Raw genomic sequence first — 19,729 nt, forward strand, 5'->3', positions numbered from 1 at the left:
AGGGACAATCTGGTTTGCTCATCACAGGTCATAGCACCTGGCCAAGCATGTGACAAAATCACTGTCCTTGGAGGTCAACAATCATTGGCCAGGTGCATTTTTTCTTGGGCAGCTTTGACACTAGTAGCTGGTGTCCACAATAATTGTTAAACCTCAGATTAGTTAAACCCCAGTTGGAACGTTTTAAGGACTCATTAAATTGTAGTAATCATTTTGCCCACCAGAGGTCCCTTTCTCCCCATCACTGGGGCCAAAGAGCTTGAACTCCTGTGTATCCAGTTTTCACAGCCATGCTGCTCATTGAAGACTGTGATATACCATCACCTCTGCATCGCCCAGGGGCTTGTCGGTAATGCAGAATCTCACGCCCCACCCACGGCCACTGGAGGAGTCAGAATCTGCATTTTAACAAGATTCTCAGGTGATCTTTGTAGACATGAAATACTGAGAAGTACTTACAGTTCTACAGAACATTCATAATCTGAAAAGCTTGGAAGACATAACCCCATCTAAATGGCCTTTCCACCAGACTTAAAGAAGGAAAGAGGTTTAGAATCTGCTTTTATTATGAATATAAAATATACATACAACATAATACACATTTACACATTTACAATTTGCAGTTAGTTTCACTTTTTTGAGCACGTTTGGTTCTGCACGGCACAGTGGCCCATGTTCCTTCCACTTACACTCAAGACATTCTCTTCACCTTGGTACATACTTGGGAAGAAATACCAGGCCCAGGCGTCAAATGGCCAGCTTCACTGTCTTCCCAGAATCACGTTCATTCTGTTTCCCCTTCTGCTGCTACAGGCTTTCCATGGCCTCAAACTTCAGCATTAAAAATGCAGGAGAAAAGAGGGCTGCAGTAATCCCCTTCGTCTTTCAAAATCACCTTGAAACATCTCACCTGAGCGAGGTGATACATCATAGGCATTGCTGGTTAACATAGTCTAAGAACTACCTACAGGGAGGCTCTGATGTGTCACATACAAACTAAGCTTGTTCACCAAATGAATGATCACAAAGGATCTGAGTATCGGTGGTATCGCAGTAAATAAATAAATAAGTTAACTGGAATAAATACAAATAAATAGAGTGAGTTTCACTAAGGAAAACGTCAATGCCTACGTCCCTGTGCTCCAAACCTCATTAGGTGCCACTTTACAACAGGCTGATAAACAGAAGCTGGATTTCTCTACGAGTCGCTCTTTGGGGCAACGCCTTCCATGTGCTGGTACAGAGCAGCCAATGGAATCGTTTGTCATCGCTTTTCTCAGAATGCTGCTATGCGAGACGCTTTGTAGGAGTTCTCTTTGAGGCTGTCAAATATTGCTTTGGTTCCGTTCTGCCAGTGTAGCACCAGATCCATCGGAGTCTTCCCAGCCTAATCGAAACAGAGGAGGGAATTTGACTTCCAGGTTGAAGGCATCTATAAGTTCTTCTCCTCTGTGTGTGTATTTGATGAGGTAATGGATAGGTGTATGTTACTGAGGTGTTTTATGTTTCCCACTATGATCTGCAGTTTATTTTCAAACCAGGCCTTTACTGTTTCTCACAGGAATGCTTCTGGCATTTCAAATTAGCAGATCAGCAGTGTTTGGTTTATTTGCCCCCCTGTGGGACTATCCCAGGTGTTGGTAAAAATCCCGAGTCCCTTGACACTAAATAGCAAGCCTAAGCCAACTCACTGAAATTCAAAAGATGCCTCTGTACTTATACAGTATACTGCAGAATGGGCATGGAGAGGTAGCAGTATCCACCTGGTCAAAAACCAGTTCCTATCAGTTTGGAAAATGATTCCTGACTGATAAAAACTGGTGGGATATGAGCTGCTGCAACACCTTGGCTTAATTACACAGGTACCACTCCAGGGAGTAGATTTTTCACAGCTGCTCAGAAGTTACGCTGGGCTCTCCCAGGAAATTTATTTTTCTTGGAGATAATATCAATGATTTTTGAGACCAAGTTTTTTTTTTACTTTATGTCTCAAGATATTTACAAAAATTAAAATTATGTCACCTCTCAATTCTTGCCTCTCAATTTGAGAAGTCCTAAAATTTTCCATCTCTATTCAGAAGTCTCTCTTTATCCCAGAGATTGCAAACTGGCAGCTTTGAGATGCAAATAAGTCTAGAGACCTGTGTTGGCCCAAACAGCTTAGAGTTTTAAAAAACTGGAATTAATTGGCAACAGTTGGAAATTAAGAGATTTCCCAATTGAATCTGTGATCTCTCTGAAAAAAACTGGAAGGCTTGGCAGCACGATATCCATGGTTTCATGAAGCAAGAAGGGACTGGATTAGGGAAGGACCACTACCTTATGTGCACAGAGCCTGCAGCCACCATAAAGTCATTTATGTGATCTGCCTGGGCCCTAGGCGGATTTGAGTTAACGTCCCTGCAACCTTAATTTTGGACCTTCTCACCCTGTAGCATGTGCCCTGGGGAACACTTAGCAGCAGATGTGAAGACAGTTTGGGACAATGATACAATAATGATACAGTAATGTATTGTTTACAACTCCCTTCAAGATGGGGTCCAGTAACATCCTTTTTTGGAAATATCCATCCATTGGGTCAATGACATTTATAGTTCTAGAACCTTTATGCTGGGGTCTTACTGAAAATACAGAGCTCTAAGGCCTATTTGTATATTTAGGGCTATTTTTCCATGAATTCCTTAAACTCCTTTGTATTGAAATTTATCTCGTGATTCCCTGGCGACTTACACAGTCTCTCCAAATCTATATGCTTTTGATCTCTGCCTGAAAAAAAATTATATTTTCTGCAGCTTTAGGGGTTTTGTTGAATCTACTCTTTCTGATGGTTTAAATTATTTGATAAGATCAATCCCATATCAAGGATGAGGGGACCCTACTGTTAACACTTTCCCAACCCAAGCAGTCTCTATCTGCATTTATTTTGTTCCTGTCACCAAGACAGTTTTATTTTCCTTTTTGGAATGATGAAGCATTCCTCTCAGTCTTATAGTAACACAGTAAGAGGAGGAAATGATTCACAGTAAAAGATGACTGGGTTTTTTTTTTCCCCCTTTCTTTGTAAAGTGATTCTCCAAAAGCCTCTTTCAAATTACTTCTTCAGTACTTTACACTCATTCCTCCCAGTGGTATTTTTAAAGCTTGTATTAGATGATGCTTGACTAGGAATTGGGACCATGAGGAAAATCTGGTTCCATTCCCTGGCTTACAGATGAAGCTAAATTAACATGTACTTGTAAAAGGGATTTATACAAGCATTTTCTGGGCCTAAATATAAGAAACTATTTTGAGGGATGTGCAGCTAAACCAAAGAGGAGAATGAATAGAAATTAGCTCAAAAATAAAGGCAAATGCATGGCTACCTCTGTAAGAAAGTGGTGGCATTCATGCCATTTTAAGAGGGGAAGGACTATTCACAATTACTCGGATTCAGTGTTGAATCATTTGAATTCCTTGACCCTTGGCTGCACTGACCACTGTGGAATTTTCAAGAGCTTCAGGAATGGTGGGTGTCTTTATTCCTGACTATTCCGGCCTAACTCAGCCAGGCCAAGGCAGACACTGCTTGTGTCTGTGAAGGTGGGTGGTTTGACCATCTTTTATTTTCAATACCAAATTCTAAAAGAATTCCTAAATGCTGTGTTAGGCATTGAGGGCAAAGGAGGCACTATGGCTTCCCCATCTCTGACTAGATGACCTGAGTCCTTGCCAAGGTCAGCAATATCCTTATGGGAAGGAACAGGGCATTTAAATCATCAAAAGACCCCCGAAATGCTACCTTTGTAAGGCTATTTTCAAGTATGTGAGCCATACTTCTGTTCATTAGAAAGCCGGCAAACAAGGCCCCTTGCCTGAGTACTTACACAGTTCTTAACGTTGAGGTCGGCACCATACGTGATCAGGAGTCGGATCATCTTGTACCGATTCAGCCTCACGGCATCATGCAAGGGAGTATCTCCTTCCTAGAGAACAGAGTGAATAGGCTAAAGGTGGGCCTGAGGCCAGGAAGTGGGTCCCGAAAAGGTGCCCAGCAGGGGTAGTGATCCCAAATAAATGAGTGAAGGTTTTAGGAGGCCAAACTCTGCCGGCCTACTCACCCGGTCTTTGGCATTGAGGTCTGCCTCGCAGGCGATGAGATGCTCTGCGCACTCGTAGTGGCCGGTCCTCACCGCGACATGCAGCGGAGTGCTGAGCAACTACGAAATGGAAGAGCCCGTTGGGTCCCTGGGCGTGAGGACAAAGGCTGTCCCAGACCCCAACGCATGTGTGAAGGGGAGGAGGGGAACGGGAGTAGGAGAAATACCTTATCCCGCGCACTGATTTTGGCGCCTTTGTTCAGCAACAGTTTTAAGACATCCAGGCTTCCTCCGCGGCTTGCCCAGTGGATTGCTGTGGATTCAAGCTGTACGAGGGAGGTGAAAGGACATGACTCAGTGGAAGAAGAACCTGGTCAGAGGAATTAGTTCTTGGTTTCTAAGACCTAGGAATACCAGGTTTGCTAGGGCATCTGTGATGGCACTGGGCTGTCCTGGTCTAGGTTGCCAGTTCTAACTATTGTAGTTCAAATCTCTTGCCAAATGTTTCGGCAAAAATGTGGGAACGTGTATGCTCTCCCGTGTATGTATCTGTGTGCATGTTTGCATCATTAGGAGGTTCTCAAGAAACCTAATCTTTTTAAGAGAGGATAAGAACTAAAATGTACTGAGAATTTCGTGGTGCCCACATGGTGCCACATACTTCAGACGCATGGACGCTCCCAGCAACATTGTGAAGTGGGCGTTCCTGTGCTCATTTTGCAAATGAGAAAAAGGAGGTGCCAAACTATTCAAACTTTTTGCCCAAGGAAACACAGCTAGTAAGTGGCAGAAGAGTTATTCCAACCCACAGTGTGCCTGGAACGTTAAACCACTTTTGCCAGGTAAACTCAAAAGTTCTAGACAAATGTACGGATTTTAAAATTCTGGCAGAAAAGAAGTAGTCCCTTCCAAAAGATATTCATCTGGATCTGACGCCTCTTCCTGTGTCCCTGTTGTCTTTTCCTCGTCTCTTCCTGGTTCTCTGCTAGCACAGTCATCTGCCTCCACCGTCCTCATTTGTAGTTACTGCACTTAATCATACTAGAAAATTTGGTATATCCTTGGCCCTCCAAATATCATGCTCATGAATTTTTGTGTCTTTCCACGCAAACTTTATATTTTGTTTCTTTACTTGTTTTTCTGCGTGTGTATCTTCTGGGTTCAGGTTTAGCCAAATCCTTTGGACTTTTCCAGTCCCTTTTCCACTCTGCTTAAAAAGTCAAATTGAGCTGTATTTAAATAAATAAAGCATTTTTTTCCCCCAGCTCAATCTTCATTTCATAGGATATGCTATATACTGGTCTGCATATAAATCACAGTGGTTGAATTACTGAAATCTGAATAGCAGCTACTTCCCATAGATGCAATTCATTTTGTGTGCAGTCTAGCCCCAAATCTCACTGACGGCAATCAGCATCTATCAAATAAGGTGTGCAGCCAGAGAATTCTGAGATGTTGCTGGCAGCCAAAGGTCAGGAGCAGGTGGCCACATATGATGGAAGGATGGGGATGCTGAAAGGCAAGTGTTGACTGTATTACTTCTCAGTAAGGCTACTGACTTGATAACGACCCGAGTCTTTGATGAGGATATTGAATTCTGTCCAACAGCTCTCACTTCCTTCTTTTCCCTGAAATACTCCTCTCCTTTTCAGTATATATGGAAAATACTTTTCACGTGACCTAGTCCCATCTCCCAACTTCCCTTTGTATGGAGAAATAAGCTTCTGCCTAGTTCTCTCAGATCAATCTTCAATACAATTGGCCCCATTTTTCATGGTAGGTTTTCTCAAGCTTCACATAGTCTACTTACTTTGGCTCATTTCCAAACAAAGAGATATATTTACCATATCACGGAATTCAATCTGGGCTCCAGCTTCTATTAACTTCTCCACGATTGCCAAATGTCCTTCCAAGCATGCTCTGTGAAGAGCTGTCCGTTTATACTGTCAGAGATTTTAAAAAGAGTGAGAGAGAACAATGCATATAAAAATGAGTATAAATCCTTTCTAAGAAATAGGAAGCTAGGGATTCTGATGACCTAGCTGATAGAAACTTGAGTTCTTTTTTATGAGTTAGAAATGTCAAATTTACTAAAATTATCGACTGGAACCATTATTCTGCAACTGAGATTTGCGTCTCCTACAATACACGTTTCTAAGTGATTAGAGGTCTTCATCGAGGTGCATGGACTTAAAGATTCAAAACTACCCAAGTGCTGACACTTCCCTTTCTTGTGTTTTGTGCCCTCATGATTTCTGTAGTATCTGCCATGTAGTTCAGGCCATTTCCTTCCTTTGGGACTGCTGTTAGGTTGAATATCAAAAAGTATTCATTTTTAAGATAACGGAAGACATTTTTCTTTCAGCTTCAGAAATGATTCCCCATTCCAGTTCATAGGGGAAAGGAGTCAAAAAAGGATTAGTGATGTCTGATAAATTGGCTTCAAATAATGGATTAATGGACTTCCCAGGTGGCTTCCCTGGTGGCTCAGAGGGTAAAGAATCCGCCTGCAATGCAAGAGACCCCAGGCTTGATCTCTGGGCTGAGAAGATCCGCTGGAGAAGGGAATGGAAACCCACTCCAGTATTCTTGTCTGGAGAATGCCATGGACAGAGGAACTGGCGGGCTACAGTCCATGGGGTCACAAAGAGTCAGACACAACTGAGCAACTAACACTTTCACTTCAGGTGGCTCAGTGATAAAGAATCTGCCTGCCAAAGTAGGAAACACATGAGGCAGCAGATACCATCTCTGCGTCAGGAAGGTCCCCTGGAGAAGAAAATGGCAACCCACTCCAGTATTCTTGCCTGAAAAATCCCATGAACAGAGGAGCCTGGCAGACTGCAGTCTGTGCAGTCGCAGAGTCGGAGACTCCTGAGCTCACACGCAAATGGATTAATAGGCTATTTGTGCTGGAACACTATTAGGCATTATTTCACTCCAATGCCCTCTCTTTTTAGATAAGGAAACTGAGGTCCAGAAAATGCAGATTGGCTGCCAAGAATCAAATAAGTGAGTACTGATAGAACTGACACTTGAACTCCGGGCTAGAGATTCCCTGTGTAGAGCTGATATATTTGGGTCCAGTCAAAGCTAATGCTAACAATATATTTCTCCAGTCATGAGTGGTTGGTCCTGCCATACTAAAAGTCTATCCCAAAGATCTCAAAATTAAAGGCAAACTGAAAAAGCAGTGGGAAGAAAATGAGAGTGCAAAAAAATAATGCAATCCATAGCACTGATCCAGCATTTTCTTTTTCTGGCCCACTGCACTCCCCTGTTATGCTACTGGCATATGTGGCAACAGCTGGGGCGACGGTTTCAGGTGGATTGATTTCTGGCACCAAACTAGCAAGGCTGCAGTAAAGCATAAGAAACACAAAATTAACAAGCTGGATTTTGCAGTGCTTTGTATAAACCTTACCTCATCACAGACATCTGGATTGTTCTTGTCTGACAAGAATTTTTCTATTACTGGCAGTTTATTCTCCAGGGCAGCTTTCAGAAACATAGGCACATCCACAGGTTCTGTCTAAAGTTTAAAAGAAAACAATGTGAGAGTTACCATGGGCTTTCCGACATTCAGTCAAACCCTCCACAGATAGTTATTTGCTTGTAGCCTAATGCCGAGGTTTTCCCTGGTGGCTCAAACAATAAAGAATCTGCATGCTATACAAGAGACCCAGGTTCAATATCTGGGTTGGGAAGATTGCCCTGAAGAAGGAAATGGTAACCCACTCCAGTATTCTTGCCCAGAGAATTCCATGGACAAAGGAGCCTGACAGGCTACAGTCCACGGGGTTGCAGAGTCAGACATGACTGAGCAACCAACTCCCACCCCCACAACATAAGGAAACCCAGCAGTGCTTACCACAATTTCAGGTTCAGGTTCCTTCACAACTGGAACTTTTGTTTTCTTGTATTTTTTCCTTTTCTTCAGTTGAATGATTATTTCAAGATCTTCTAAATTTTCCAGTTTTGATCTTTGTTCTAGTTTTTTCTTCTTGAGCTAAAAAAGAAATGCATGTTTCAAAATATGGTGAGTTCTACTGACAAGCATTCTGGTTGTGTCAAAACAAAATCTGCAAGGTCTGAGCTCAGTATGTGAACAGTTTGAGCAAAAAGATAAAAAAAAAATATTTATAATAAATCTTTGACTTGGATTTAGTGATTTCTTATTCAAGTATTTAGGGGTCAAATTTTTCAGCTAATTGCCTTTATCTTCACTTCCCTTGCTTGTAGCACCAGCTTCTTCCTGAAGATAGAATCTAGTTTCTAAGTGATGATTTTGTAATTATTTCCATAAACAGACCCCAGATTTCTGTAGAATTTTTTTATCATGCTCATGAATTTTTTTAATTGAAAAGACTTTACTAATAAGTTTCAAACTCTTAAAATTTCTATGCCAGTGTCTTTTAGGTAGCTCACTGAGCAGCGCTCATGAAACAGACTGTCTGGGGACTACATCTGTGGTTAGTAAGTAATGAAAATTCACCCAGCAACACATTTTCTCAACACGAAAAGTTGCCACAGTCAAACAATGATCCATGAACCACAAACCACATTACTGAGGGAAAAAAAGGCTCCCTTCCTTGGGATTAATTAGACTATATAAGACATCAGAAATTCACTGGACACTTTTCTCTTTCCAAGTCTTTCAGTCAAAACAGTCAAAAACCATTCGGTGATTGATTTGGAATCCAGAGGTCATAGTCTTGCCAAAGAATTATTTTCTACAACCTGTTCCATAGAAGTTGCTTCTTTGTAAGTTAGAAATTGATAAAGAAATACCTTTGGGATGGTTGCATTTATTTGGTTTCTCTCTTTTCTCCTTGCTATCTGGCACCTGTGTCCTCTACGCCCTCCCCAACCTCCCACTAGTGAACCTCCCAGAAGGCCCTTACCTCTGCCTCTCGCTGTTTCTCAGTTTTCCACTGTTGCTCCCCCAGGCTGACAAAGTGGACCGGAAGTGTTTTCAGGTCTTCTTGCTTCTCTAAAGTGACAGCAGCTTCATATTCTCCATCTCTGAAGTCCTCAGGAAGGAACTCCCCAGCATCCCCATTGCCTTTCTTCTTCCCTGTAACCTACAAGGGAAGAAGGTGGCCGGGTCAGAATAACAGAGTCCGTCCTGGGGTCCTTCTCCATAAAGGATGCTGCAGGAGGTCCCTGGGCCCTTCCTCCCTGCTGACAGTGGCTTCAGAGCAATGCACTCTCAGAGCTCAGGCTGTGATGCGCTGCCCCAGTGTTCCAGGAATACCTTTAGATACTTGTTCTCTTCTATTGGTTAAATCAAGGTTTAGGTTAGGTTGATGTGTTTAAATCTGCTTTTAATCCACTTAATCACATTTCTCCTAAGAAAATCCCAACCTCTTCCCCCCATCCCCACTGATGATTTTAAAATTCTTTCATTTTTCAGTACTTTTGATGATCCCTTGCCTTCCTGTGGTTTCCAGATATATATTGTTGCAATAGAACTTCTCCCCTAAGGCATTTTGATTACTGTACATGATTCCACACTTTAGTGATAAAACCAAAGGAGAAGATAATAAATAGGGAATATGTAGAGAATTTATTACTGCCAGCTCCTTTTTTTCTAATTTTACTTATTCCATCACATAAATCAACCATTTTCCACATATGACATTTTTCAGAATACCTGTGCATTATGCCTGAAAGAAAAGAGCATTTCAATTTTCAAATAAAAGTCAAGGCTGCACCATTTTTCACTGCATAAAAATAATGTGCTTTACATACCAGCTCTTCTACCTTCAGAACCATCATGTTGACCCGAAGTTCGTCAGTCTGTTTTCCTCCTGAGGAATGAACCCTTGAGTTGCCCTGGGGAGCCCATCTGCTCCAGTGAGCTTATATAGCTAGAGCTGGGTGAGATAATCTTCCAACCTGGGAACCCAAGTAACACCCCTGCCCCCCCTCCCTCTTGGGGCCAACTCAGAGGCAGGTGAATTTTTCATTTCAGACTCAGTGTCTGGGAAGCAGGGGAGGGAGGGGATGATAAGTAACCCCACTGAATATGTGAATCAGGAAGAAATGTGAGAGGGCCATTCCTTTGGCAGTGACCACACCGCTCAGCAATGCAAGTCATCCTATTTATCGGGGAGCCAGAGGACAGCTGTCTGTTGACATTGCGCCACACCGCTGCTCCTTTTCCTTCTTTGTCAGCTTTCATATGACTAACCCTATCAAGAAAATGTAAATGCCCTGCGTATCACACCGCCAGTAATATCTTTCTGATAACCAGACTTATCAACACGTCACTTGGGGGAAGTGTTGCTTTAGGACATCCTATTCCCGTGGGTAAACAGCCCGAGAGGAAAGGACTCAGGTCCTAATGGCCCTTGTCTATATCTGTTTGGAATCCTCTGGAGTGATGTCGAGGGCTAAAAAGGCCCCATGACAGGCCACCTTACCATCATTATAAGAAATTGAAAGCATTCAGTAATACAGTTTTATTTCACGGTGTCACAGGCCATAATTAGCACATGACATGCTTACTGTCTTCTAAAACAGCATACTTACTGGAACACTTTTTATTCAAAAAAGTTTCAAAATGTCCTGAGATAGATTATATGAGGCCGATTGTTAGTTAACAGTATGACCTTGATCAGGTCATTGAGCCACAGTTCTCAGTTGCTGTGGAGAAAAGACACCTGCCGGAGCTGGTGAAAACTGCAGGTCCCTGGGCCCCACTCTGGGGCGTTCTGTGTCAATTTATGGCTGAGTCCTAGGAGTCTGTGTTTTTCAAAGCACTCGAGTAATTCTGATGAAGGTTTGAGACAGGTTGCCAGAGGAACAAAGAGCTTTGTTTGGGTTGGAGTGAAAAAAGACCTCTGATCCTGGTTTCTCATCTCTGAAGTGTTAAATTATGTAAAAATGTTTACTGTCTCTTTACAGTCCAAGGAGAAACTAGAATTACTATCTCCAAAGCCATTTAAAAAAAATTTTTTTTTTTTTCAGTAAAAGAAAGGAGGGGAGAGTGAGAGAAAGAGAGTGTGAATGGAGAAGTGTGTTCATTAGATGTTCTGTTGACCTTCTGTGTCCATCACTCCCTCAAATGCACCCCACTCAGCACACATGGCTGCCAATCTCTTCTTTCCCCTGATCAGCCTGGGGGTGGTTTTGCTGAAATTTTCAGAATGACACACTGACACCCCCCACCTGCCCCCCGACCAAAGTGCTGACAAAGAGGGATCCTCCCAATTACCCGGGTATCTGTTCTAGTCTCCTAATGTTCTATCCTAAAAGGGGTTTTACGAAAATGAAATTTCCTGGTGTTTTCTTTGAGGTGGAGACAGCGATGACCATTTTCACTGGTTTCTTTAAATAAGAAGTAGCCATTAAACTTTTCCTACCGTTTCTTATCTTAGTCTCTTTGTTCCAGGCCTGACCCAAACTGCGGGGAGCCTTAGCAGATCTCCTTGAGGGAAGGGTCACCGGTTGTTGAAGCGTCTTGGATATTGAATCCCAGAGCTGGTAATGCCCTCAAAGTTCAAGCAAGGCCAGTGCTTTCATTCTACAGAGAGGGCACGGAGGCGCAGAAACGTGACAAGTCACTGGCTGCAGACGCACAGCTGGTTGCTGGATGCTAGGTTGAAGAGTTTGGATTCCGTCCATCAGAAGCAGAGAATCATTGAGGTCAGAGCACATTTTCAGAGTAGTTCAAACCTAGACCCACTCAGGGCCCAACCAAGACCTATTAAAAGGTCCTTCCATGTTCAGGACACCTCAAAAAAAAAAAAAAAAAAGCAAGTCAAAGTGGGTGGGATGGTACACCAAGCCTATTTCTTCCTCTGGTCATTTAATTATCCCCTCAAACCTGGCTGGTTTTACGCAGGAGAGTCCAATAGGTCTACAGAAAACTGCAGAGGATGACGCTTGAGGAAGGCTTGATGGGATGGGCAGAACTTAGAGAAAGGAGCCTGCTGGCCAGATCCCTGGGTATCATCAGGTGAGTAAATTCTACCTGCCTCTCCACTCGCCGCTTCCAGTATTGATCCCATTGGTCATTGTAAAACATGAGAAGATTTTGCTTTTCAAAAGAGCTTCTAGATACACATAGCTCCCTAACAACAGATCAGATGAAACTGTATTTTCAAATCATTCCTATTCATCAAAATTGAGAACCAAACTTCGCAACTGGAGGAGAGTTTTCTGTGACTTGCTTTTAAGGAGCTTCCTTTCCATGAAAGTTCCCATAGTGGAGTAAGTTCTGAAATTTGTACATTTGACTTGATCACAACCTCAAACTAAGCATAACCTTTCCTTATCAAGACGAATTAAGACAAATTGGTTCTAGAATGATTTAGCAACCCAGTGTCAAATAGAATGAGCAAGGAAATGGTCCCTGAGACTGGCCAGAGTCATCTTAAGAGCTTTTTCTCCTTCCTCTCAGGATTTGTGCATTTCAATGCGACCAGGATTATAATCCTATTTACAGGTAAGGAAACTGAGGGGCAGAGAAGTGGAGTCTAAAGCGTTTATTATTGTCACCCAGGGTTTGAGAGACGTGCCCCAGCACCACCAGGGTTCATGTGCCGTATAGCTCAGCTCCAAGGACAATTTTGTCTTGCCAAATTTTAGGACATTTTACACTTATTTTTACATTTTACTCAGACTTTTTATTTTTACTGTTTTCTTGACTATGTAAGTAACATACAAATATGTTGTTAAAATTAAAACAATGCAGAGAGAAGAAGGTTGCTTAATTGTAATCTTGCTGAGTGCTGATTTGGTACTTGATGTGTTTCTCTTGATCATGTGTCTTAAAGATTATCTTCTACCAGCACGGATGAGTCTGTCTCATTATCTTCAACCACCACGTGGATTTCTGTGTGTGGACATACCCTTGCTTATTTAACCAGTCTCCTATTTATAGACATTTAGGCTGTTTTCCAAAATGGTCTCTTATTTGCTACAATCCAAGGTATTTTATAGCACACAAAATGGTATGGTTATTAACACTTCTTGCCCTCGGAACACCCACCTTGATACAAACAGGAAGGACTCTAAGGACTGTCGCCAGACTCTGACTGGAAGCCACCTTGTTCTGCTGTTGCACTTGTAACTGCTCATTTTCCCATCCCTCCTAATTGCCTTCCCAGTCCCAGCTGCTCCTCACCTCTCTTGGCTCTGAGAAATGGCTGACTTGGCCCTACTAGGAATCCAAGTATCCCTCCAGCCAAGCCTAGGTTCAGTTACACACTCAAAAATACCAGAGGGAGGTCATAGAATTGAAGCAAACAAGGTTCAAGGTTCCTTCCCTTCCCTGCCAACCAAGGATGAAATCACCTGTATTTGAAAAGCTACACATGCTGGGAACATTTTGAGCAGTACTGGGAACATTTTGAGCAGAAGGCATCTGCCTTCCTCTCCTCTCAAAGGATAGACTCAAGACCAAGGTCCTCCTGTATCCAGAGCTCTGAATAAAAATTGCATACACACTGGGTTGTAAGCAACCCAGTTTCAAGCTGCCTTTTTGCAAATATCAGCAGTTTCCTTTGGTAGAGATGGGTGAAGGCTGTAGGAGAAGGCAATGGCACCCCACTCCAATACTCTTGCCTGGAAAATCCCTTGGGTGGGGGAGCCTGGTGGGCTGCAGCCCATGGGGTCACGAAGAGTCAGACACGACTGAGTGACTTCACTTTCACTTTTCACTTTCATGCATTGGAGAAGGAAATGGCAACCCACTCCAGTATTCTTGCCTGGAGAATTCCAGGGATGGGGGAGCCTGGTGGGCTGTGGTCTGTGGGTTCGCACAGAGTCGGACACGACTGAAGCAACTTAGCAGCAGCAGTAGGTCTCTTCCCCATACCTTACAGCAGCAGGTGCCTTGCTATAAATTATGTCTGTAGCCAAATTCTGCCCCGCTTATGGATTGTGTCAGCTAACAGGTATACACAGCCACACGACTGTTCTGTAAACTTTCTGAAAGTGGCCCCTACCCATTACACTCTAAGACAGTGCCTGGAAAATGAAGTCATTCTAGCAGTAGACTTTAGCTAATTTGCTAGCCCAATCAGATGACAGAACCTTCCATGTATGACCCAAGACAAGATCTGACCAATTGCTAGTACTGAATATATAGGTCTAGGACTCCACAGAGCATACATAGCAAAGTGCCTGACACATAGTGAGGCTAAGTATTTAGCTAACATCTGGTAGGAGTTTTATAGTCTTTCCTAGCCAAATCACATATCTCAAATCTCCTTTCAATGACAAATAATTAGGAACATTTTAATGCTAAATAACAAATAATCTTCTAATACTAATTAGGGATAAAGATAAAGTGCTTAGGTAATATCCTCTGGAGTGTGAGCATCTTATTAGCATTTTTCAAATGCTGACCAACCATGACAAGTATAATTTCCCAGTTAGGGCATATCACAAGTGCCCTTTCCTTGGGTGGTGGTTCCAAGGCTGGGTGCATCTTAGAATCATCTCAACCCAGGTGAATGAAATCTGAATATAAACTTTAATATCCAGGTATTGTCTTGAAAAAGGAAAAAAACCAACAAACAAAACCTTTCCAGTTGATTCTAATTTCCCCCCAGCATTGAGATTACCACTCCAGGGTACAGATTTAAATGAATACATACATAAATATATACGTGTATATCCTTGAAGATAGAGGCAGTAAAGTCATCTTTATCCCAGTGTCAGAATTCTGATTGTGAAATCACCTTTACTAAGACTGTGGGAAACACACATCAAACTTACCATCAATATTTATTTGGTCCTACTATGTGTCAGGCATTTTTTAGAGCTAGAGATATACCAATGCTTTCAAGAGTCAAACTCTCCTGCCCTCGGGGAGTTTTCAGTTTTACTGAGTTTTTTTTTTTTAAGGAAAACCGCAGGCAACATAGCATGCTGCTTCTGCCACAAAACCAAGGAGGGCAGCCTTTGTATATATAAATGTATAAAGTTGTGAAAGATGAAGGATGTGGGGTGAGGAATTAGGGAACCTGGCTTTTAATCCGGGCTCTGCCCTGGGACTAGTTGAGCAAATCCCCTCAACTCCTCAAATTACCAAAGGAGAGCTTTGAACAAAATGATTTCTGAGCCCCTAAAGTTTTATTGAGATCTCAAAATCACTGAATTAATAGATAGAAATAAACAGTCCTCATGACTGCAGCACCACACACGGACCACAGAGTGGATTCTCCAAAGCCTCTAACACAGGTGCTGTGCTGAGCTTAGTCATTCAGTCATGTCCAACTCTTGTGACCCCTTAGACTGTAACCCCCCAGGCTCCTCTCTCCATGGGATTCTCCAGGCAAGGATACTGGAGTGGGTTGACATTTCCTTCTCCAGGGGATTTTCCCGACCTGAGAATTGAACCCAGGTCTCCTGCATTGCAGGCAGATTCTTCTTTTTTGTTTTGTTTTTTGTTTTTTTTTTTTCCATTGAAGAATAACTGCTTTACAGAATTTTGTTGTTTTCTGTCAAACCTCAACATGAATCAGCCATAGGTATACATATATCACCTCCCTTTTGAACTTCCTCCCATCTCCTTCCCCAGCCCACTCATCTAGGTTGATACAGAGCCCCTCTTTGAGTTTCTTGAGCCCCACAGCAAATTCCTATTGACTTTCTATTTTACATATGGTAATGTAAGTTTCTATGTTACTCTTTCCATACATCTCACCCTCTCCTCCCCTCTCCCCATGTCCATAAATCTATTCTCTATGTCTGTTTCTCCATTGCTGCCCTGTAAATAAATTCTTCAGTACCATTCTTCTAGATTCTGTATATATGTGTTAGAATACGATATTTATCTTTTTCTTTCTGACTCACTTCCCTCTGTATAATAGGTTCTAGATTCAGCCACCTCATCAGAACTGACTCAAATGTGTTCCTTTTTATGGCTGAGTAATTTTCCATTGTATATATGTACCACGATTTCTTTATCCATTCATCTGTCAATGGGCATCTAGGTTGCTTCCATGTTCTAGCTATTGTAAATAGTGCTGCAACGAACAATGGGATACATGTGTCTTTTTCAATTTTGGTTTCCTCAGGGTATGTGTCTAGGAGTGAGAATGCTGGGTCATATGGTGGTTTTATTCCTTGTTTTTTAAGGAACCTCCATACTGTCTTCCATAGTGGCTGTATCAATTTACATTCCCACCAACAGTGCAGGAGCGTTCCCTTTTCCCACACCTTCTCCAGCATTTATTGTTTGTAGATTTTTTTGATGATGGTGATTCTGACCAGTGTGAGGTGATATCTCATTGTGGTTTTGATTTGTATTTCTCTAATAATGAGTGATGTTGAGTATCTTTTCATATGTTTGTTAGCCATCTGTATGTCTTCTTTGGAGAAATGTCTGTTTAGGTCTTTTTCCCACTTTTTGATTGGGTCTTTGTTTTTTTGGCTGCTTGCATATTTTGGAAATTAATCCTTTGCCAGTTGTTTCATTTGCCATTATTTTCTCCCATTCTGAGGGTTCTTTTCACCTTGCTTATAGTTTCCTTTGCTGTGCAGAAGCTTTTAAGTTTAATCAGTTCCCACTTGCTTACTTTTGTTTATATTTCCTTTACTCTAGGAGGTGGGTCATAGAGGATCTTGCTTTGGTTTATGTCATTGAGTGTTCTGCCTCTGTTTTCCTCTAAAAGTTTTATAGTTTTTGGTCTTACACTTAAATCTTTATCCATTTTCAGTTTATCTTTGTGTATGGTGTTCAGATCAGATCAGATCAGATCAGTTGCTCAGTCGTGTCCGACTCTTTGCGACCCCATGAATCGCAGCACGACAGGCCTCCCTGTCCATCACCAACTCCCAGATTTCACTGAGACTCACGTCCATCGAGTCAGTGATGCCATCCAGCCATCTCATCCTCTGTCGTCCCCTTCTCCTCTTGCCCCCAATCCCTCCCAGCATCAGAGTCTTTTCCAGTGAGTCAACTCTTTGCATGAGGTGGCCAAAGTACTGGAGTTTCAGCTTTAGCATCATTCCTTCCAAAGAAATCCCAGGGCTGATCTCCTTCAGAATGGACTGGTTGGATCTCCTTGCAGTCCAAGGGACCTTCAAGAGTCTTCTCCAACACCACAGTTCAAAAGCATCAATTCTTCAGCACTCAGCCTTCACAGTCCAACTCTCACATCCATACATGACCACAGGAAAAACCATAGCCTTGACTAGACGAACCTTTGTTGGCAAAGTAATGTCTCTGCTTTTGAATATGCTATCTAGGTTGGTCATAACTTTCCTTCCAAGGAGTAAGCGTCTTTTAATTTCATGGCTGCAATCACCATCTGCAGTGATTTTGGAGCCCCCAAAAATAAAGTCTGATACTGTTTCCACTGTTTCCCCATCTATTTCCAATGAAGTGGTGGGACCGGATGCCATGATCTTTGTTTTCTGAATGTTGAGCTTTAAGCCAACTTTTTTACTCTCCTCTTTCACTTTCATCAAGAGGCTTTTTAGTTCCTCTTCACTTTCTGCCATAAGGGTGGTGTCATCTGCATATCTGAGGTTATTGATATTTCTCCCAGCAATCTTGATTCCAGCTTGTGCTTCTTCCAGCCCAGTGTTTCTCGTGATGTACTCTGCATAGAAGTTAAATAAGCAGGGTGACAATATACAGCTTTGACATACTCCTTTTCCTATTTGGAACCAGTCTGTTGTTCCATGTCCAGTTCTAACTGTTGCTTCCTGACCTGCAATCAGGTTTCTCAAGAGGAAGATCAGGTGGTCTGGTATTCACATCTCTTTCAGAATTTTCCACAGTGTATTGTGATCCACACAGTCAAAGGCTTTGGCATAGTCAATAAAGCAGAAATAGATCTTTTTCTGGAACTCTCTTGCTTTTTCCATGATCCAGCAGATGTTGCAATTTGATCTCTGGTTCCTTTGCCTTTTCTAAAACCAGCTTGAACATCTGGAAGTTCACGGTTCACGTATTGCTGAAGCCTGACTTGGAGAATTTTGAGCATTACTTTACTAGCGTGTGAGATGAGTGCGATTGTGCAGTAGTTCGAGCATTCTTTGGCATTGCCTTTCTTTGGGATTGGAATGAAAACCGACCTTTTCCAGTCCTGTGGCCACTGCTGAGTTTTCCAAATTTGCTGGCATGTTGAGTGCAGCACTTTCACAGCATCATCTTTCAGGATTTGGAATAGCTCAACTGGAATTCCATCACCTCCACTAGCTTTGTTCATAGTGATGCTTTCTAAGGCCCACTTGACTTCACATTCCAGGATGTCTGGCTCTAGGTCAGTGATCACATCATCGTGATTATCTGGGTCGTGAAGATCTTTTTTGTACAGTTCTGTGTATTCTTACCATCTCTTCTTAATATCTTCTGCTTCTGTTAGGTCCATACCATTTCTGTCCTTTATTGAGCCCATCTTTGCATGAAATGTTCCTTTGGTATCTCTGATTTTCTTGAAGAGATCTCTAGTCTTTCCCATTCTGTTGTTTTCCTCTGTTTCTTTGCATTGATTGCTGAAGAAGGCTTTCTTATCTCTTCTTGCTATTCTTTGGAACTCTGCATTCAGATGCTTATATCTTTCCTTTTCTCCTTTGCTTTTCACCTCTCTTCTTCTCACAGCTATTTGTAAGGCCTCCCCAGACAGCCATTTTGCTTTTTTGCATTTCTTTTCCATGGGGATGGTCTTGATCCCTGTCTCCTGTACAATGTCATGAACCTCATTCCATAGTTCATCAGGCACTCTATCTATCAGATCTAGGCCCTTAAATCTATTTCTCACTTCCACTTTATAGTCATAAGGGATTTGATTTAGGTCATACCTAAATGGTCTAGTGGTTTTCCCTACTTTCTTCAATTTAAGTCTGAATTTGGCAATAAGGAGTTCATGGTCTGAGCCACAGTCAGCTCCTGGTCTTATTTTTGCTGACTGTATAGAGCTTCTCCATCTTTGGCTGCAAAGAATATAATCAGTCTGACTTCGGTGTTGACCATCTGGTGATGTCCATGTGTAGAGTCTTCTCTTGTGTTGTTGGAAGAGGGTGTTTGTTATGACCAGTGCATTTTCTTGGCAAAACTCTATTAGTCTGTGCCCTGCTTCATTCCGTATTCCAAGGCCAAATTTGCCTGTTACTCCAGGTGTTTCTTGACTTCCTACTTTTCCATTCCAGTCCCCTATAATGAAAAGGACATCTTTTTGGGGTGTTAGTTCTAAAAGGTCTTGTAGGTCTTCATAGAACCGTTCAACTTCAGCTTCTTCAGCGATACTGGTTGGGGCATAGACTTGGATTACTGTGATATTGAATGGTTTGCCTTGGAAACGAACAGAGATCATTCTGTCGTTTTTGAGATTGTATCCAAGTACTGCATTTCGGACTCTTTTGTTGACCATGATGGCTACTCCATTTCTTCTGAGGGATTCCTGCCCACAGTAGTAGATATAATGGTCATCTGAGTTAAATTCACCCATTCCAGTCCATTTCAGTTCGCTGATTCCTAGAATGTCGACATTCACTCTTGCCATCTCCTGTTTGACCACTTCCAATTTGCCTTGATTCATGGACCTAACATTCCAGATTCCTATGCAATATTGCTCTTTACAGCATCGGACCTTGCTTCTATCACCAGTCACATCCACAGCTGGGTATTCTTTTTGCTTTGGCTCCATCCCTTCATTCTTTCTGGAGTTATTTCTCCACTGATC

General features: G+C 42.2%; 1 protein-coding gene across 1 annotated transcript; it reads right to left on the minus strand.

The window, feature by feature from the left end:
• Positions 1-544: 544 nt before the first annotated feature.
• On the minus strand, positions 545-9,916 carry ANKRD1 (ankyrin repeat domain 1). The gene is made up of 9 exons (NM_001034378.2): positions 9,831-9,916; positions 8,981-9,160; positions 7,948-8,085; positions 7,501-7,608; positions 5,921-6,019; positions 4,304-4,402; positions 4,098-4,196; positions 3,864-3,962; positions 545-1,387 (listed from the first exon to the last, which is right to left on the minus strand). Exons 1-9 carry the CDS (start codon positions 9,855-9,857, stop codon positions 1,277-1,279), a joined length of 960 nt encoding a protein of 319 aa, NP_001029550.1. The 5' UTR covers positions 9,858-9,916; the 3' UTR covers positions 545-1,276.
• Between the last annotated feature and the right edge of the window lie 9,813 nt (positions 9,917-19,729).

Source organism: Bos taurus, chromosome 26 (genome assembly GCF_002263795.3).
Source record: "Bos taurus isolate L1 Dominette 01449 registration number 42190680 breed Hereford chromosome 26, ARS-UCD2.0, whole genome shotgun sequence".
In the NCBI taxonomy this organism is placed as follows: Eukaryota; Metazoa; Chordata; class Mammalia; order Artiodactyla; family Bovidae; genus Bos; species Bos taurus.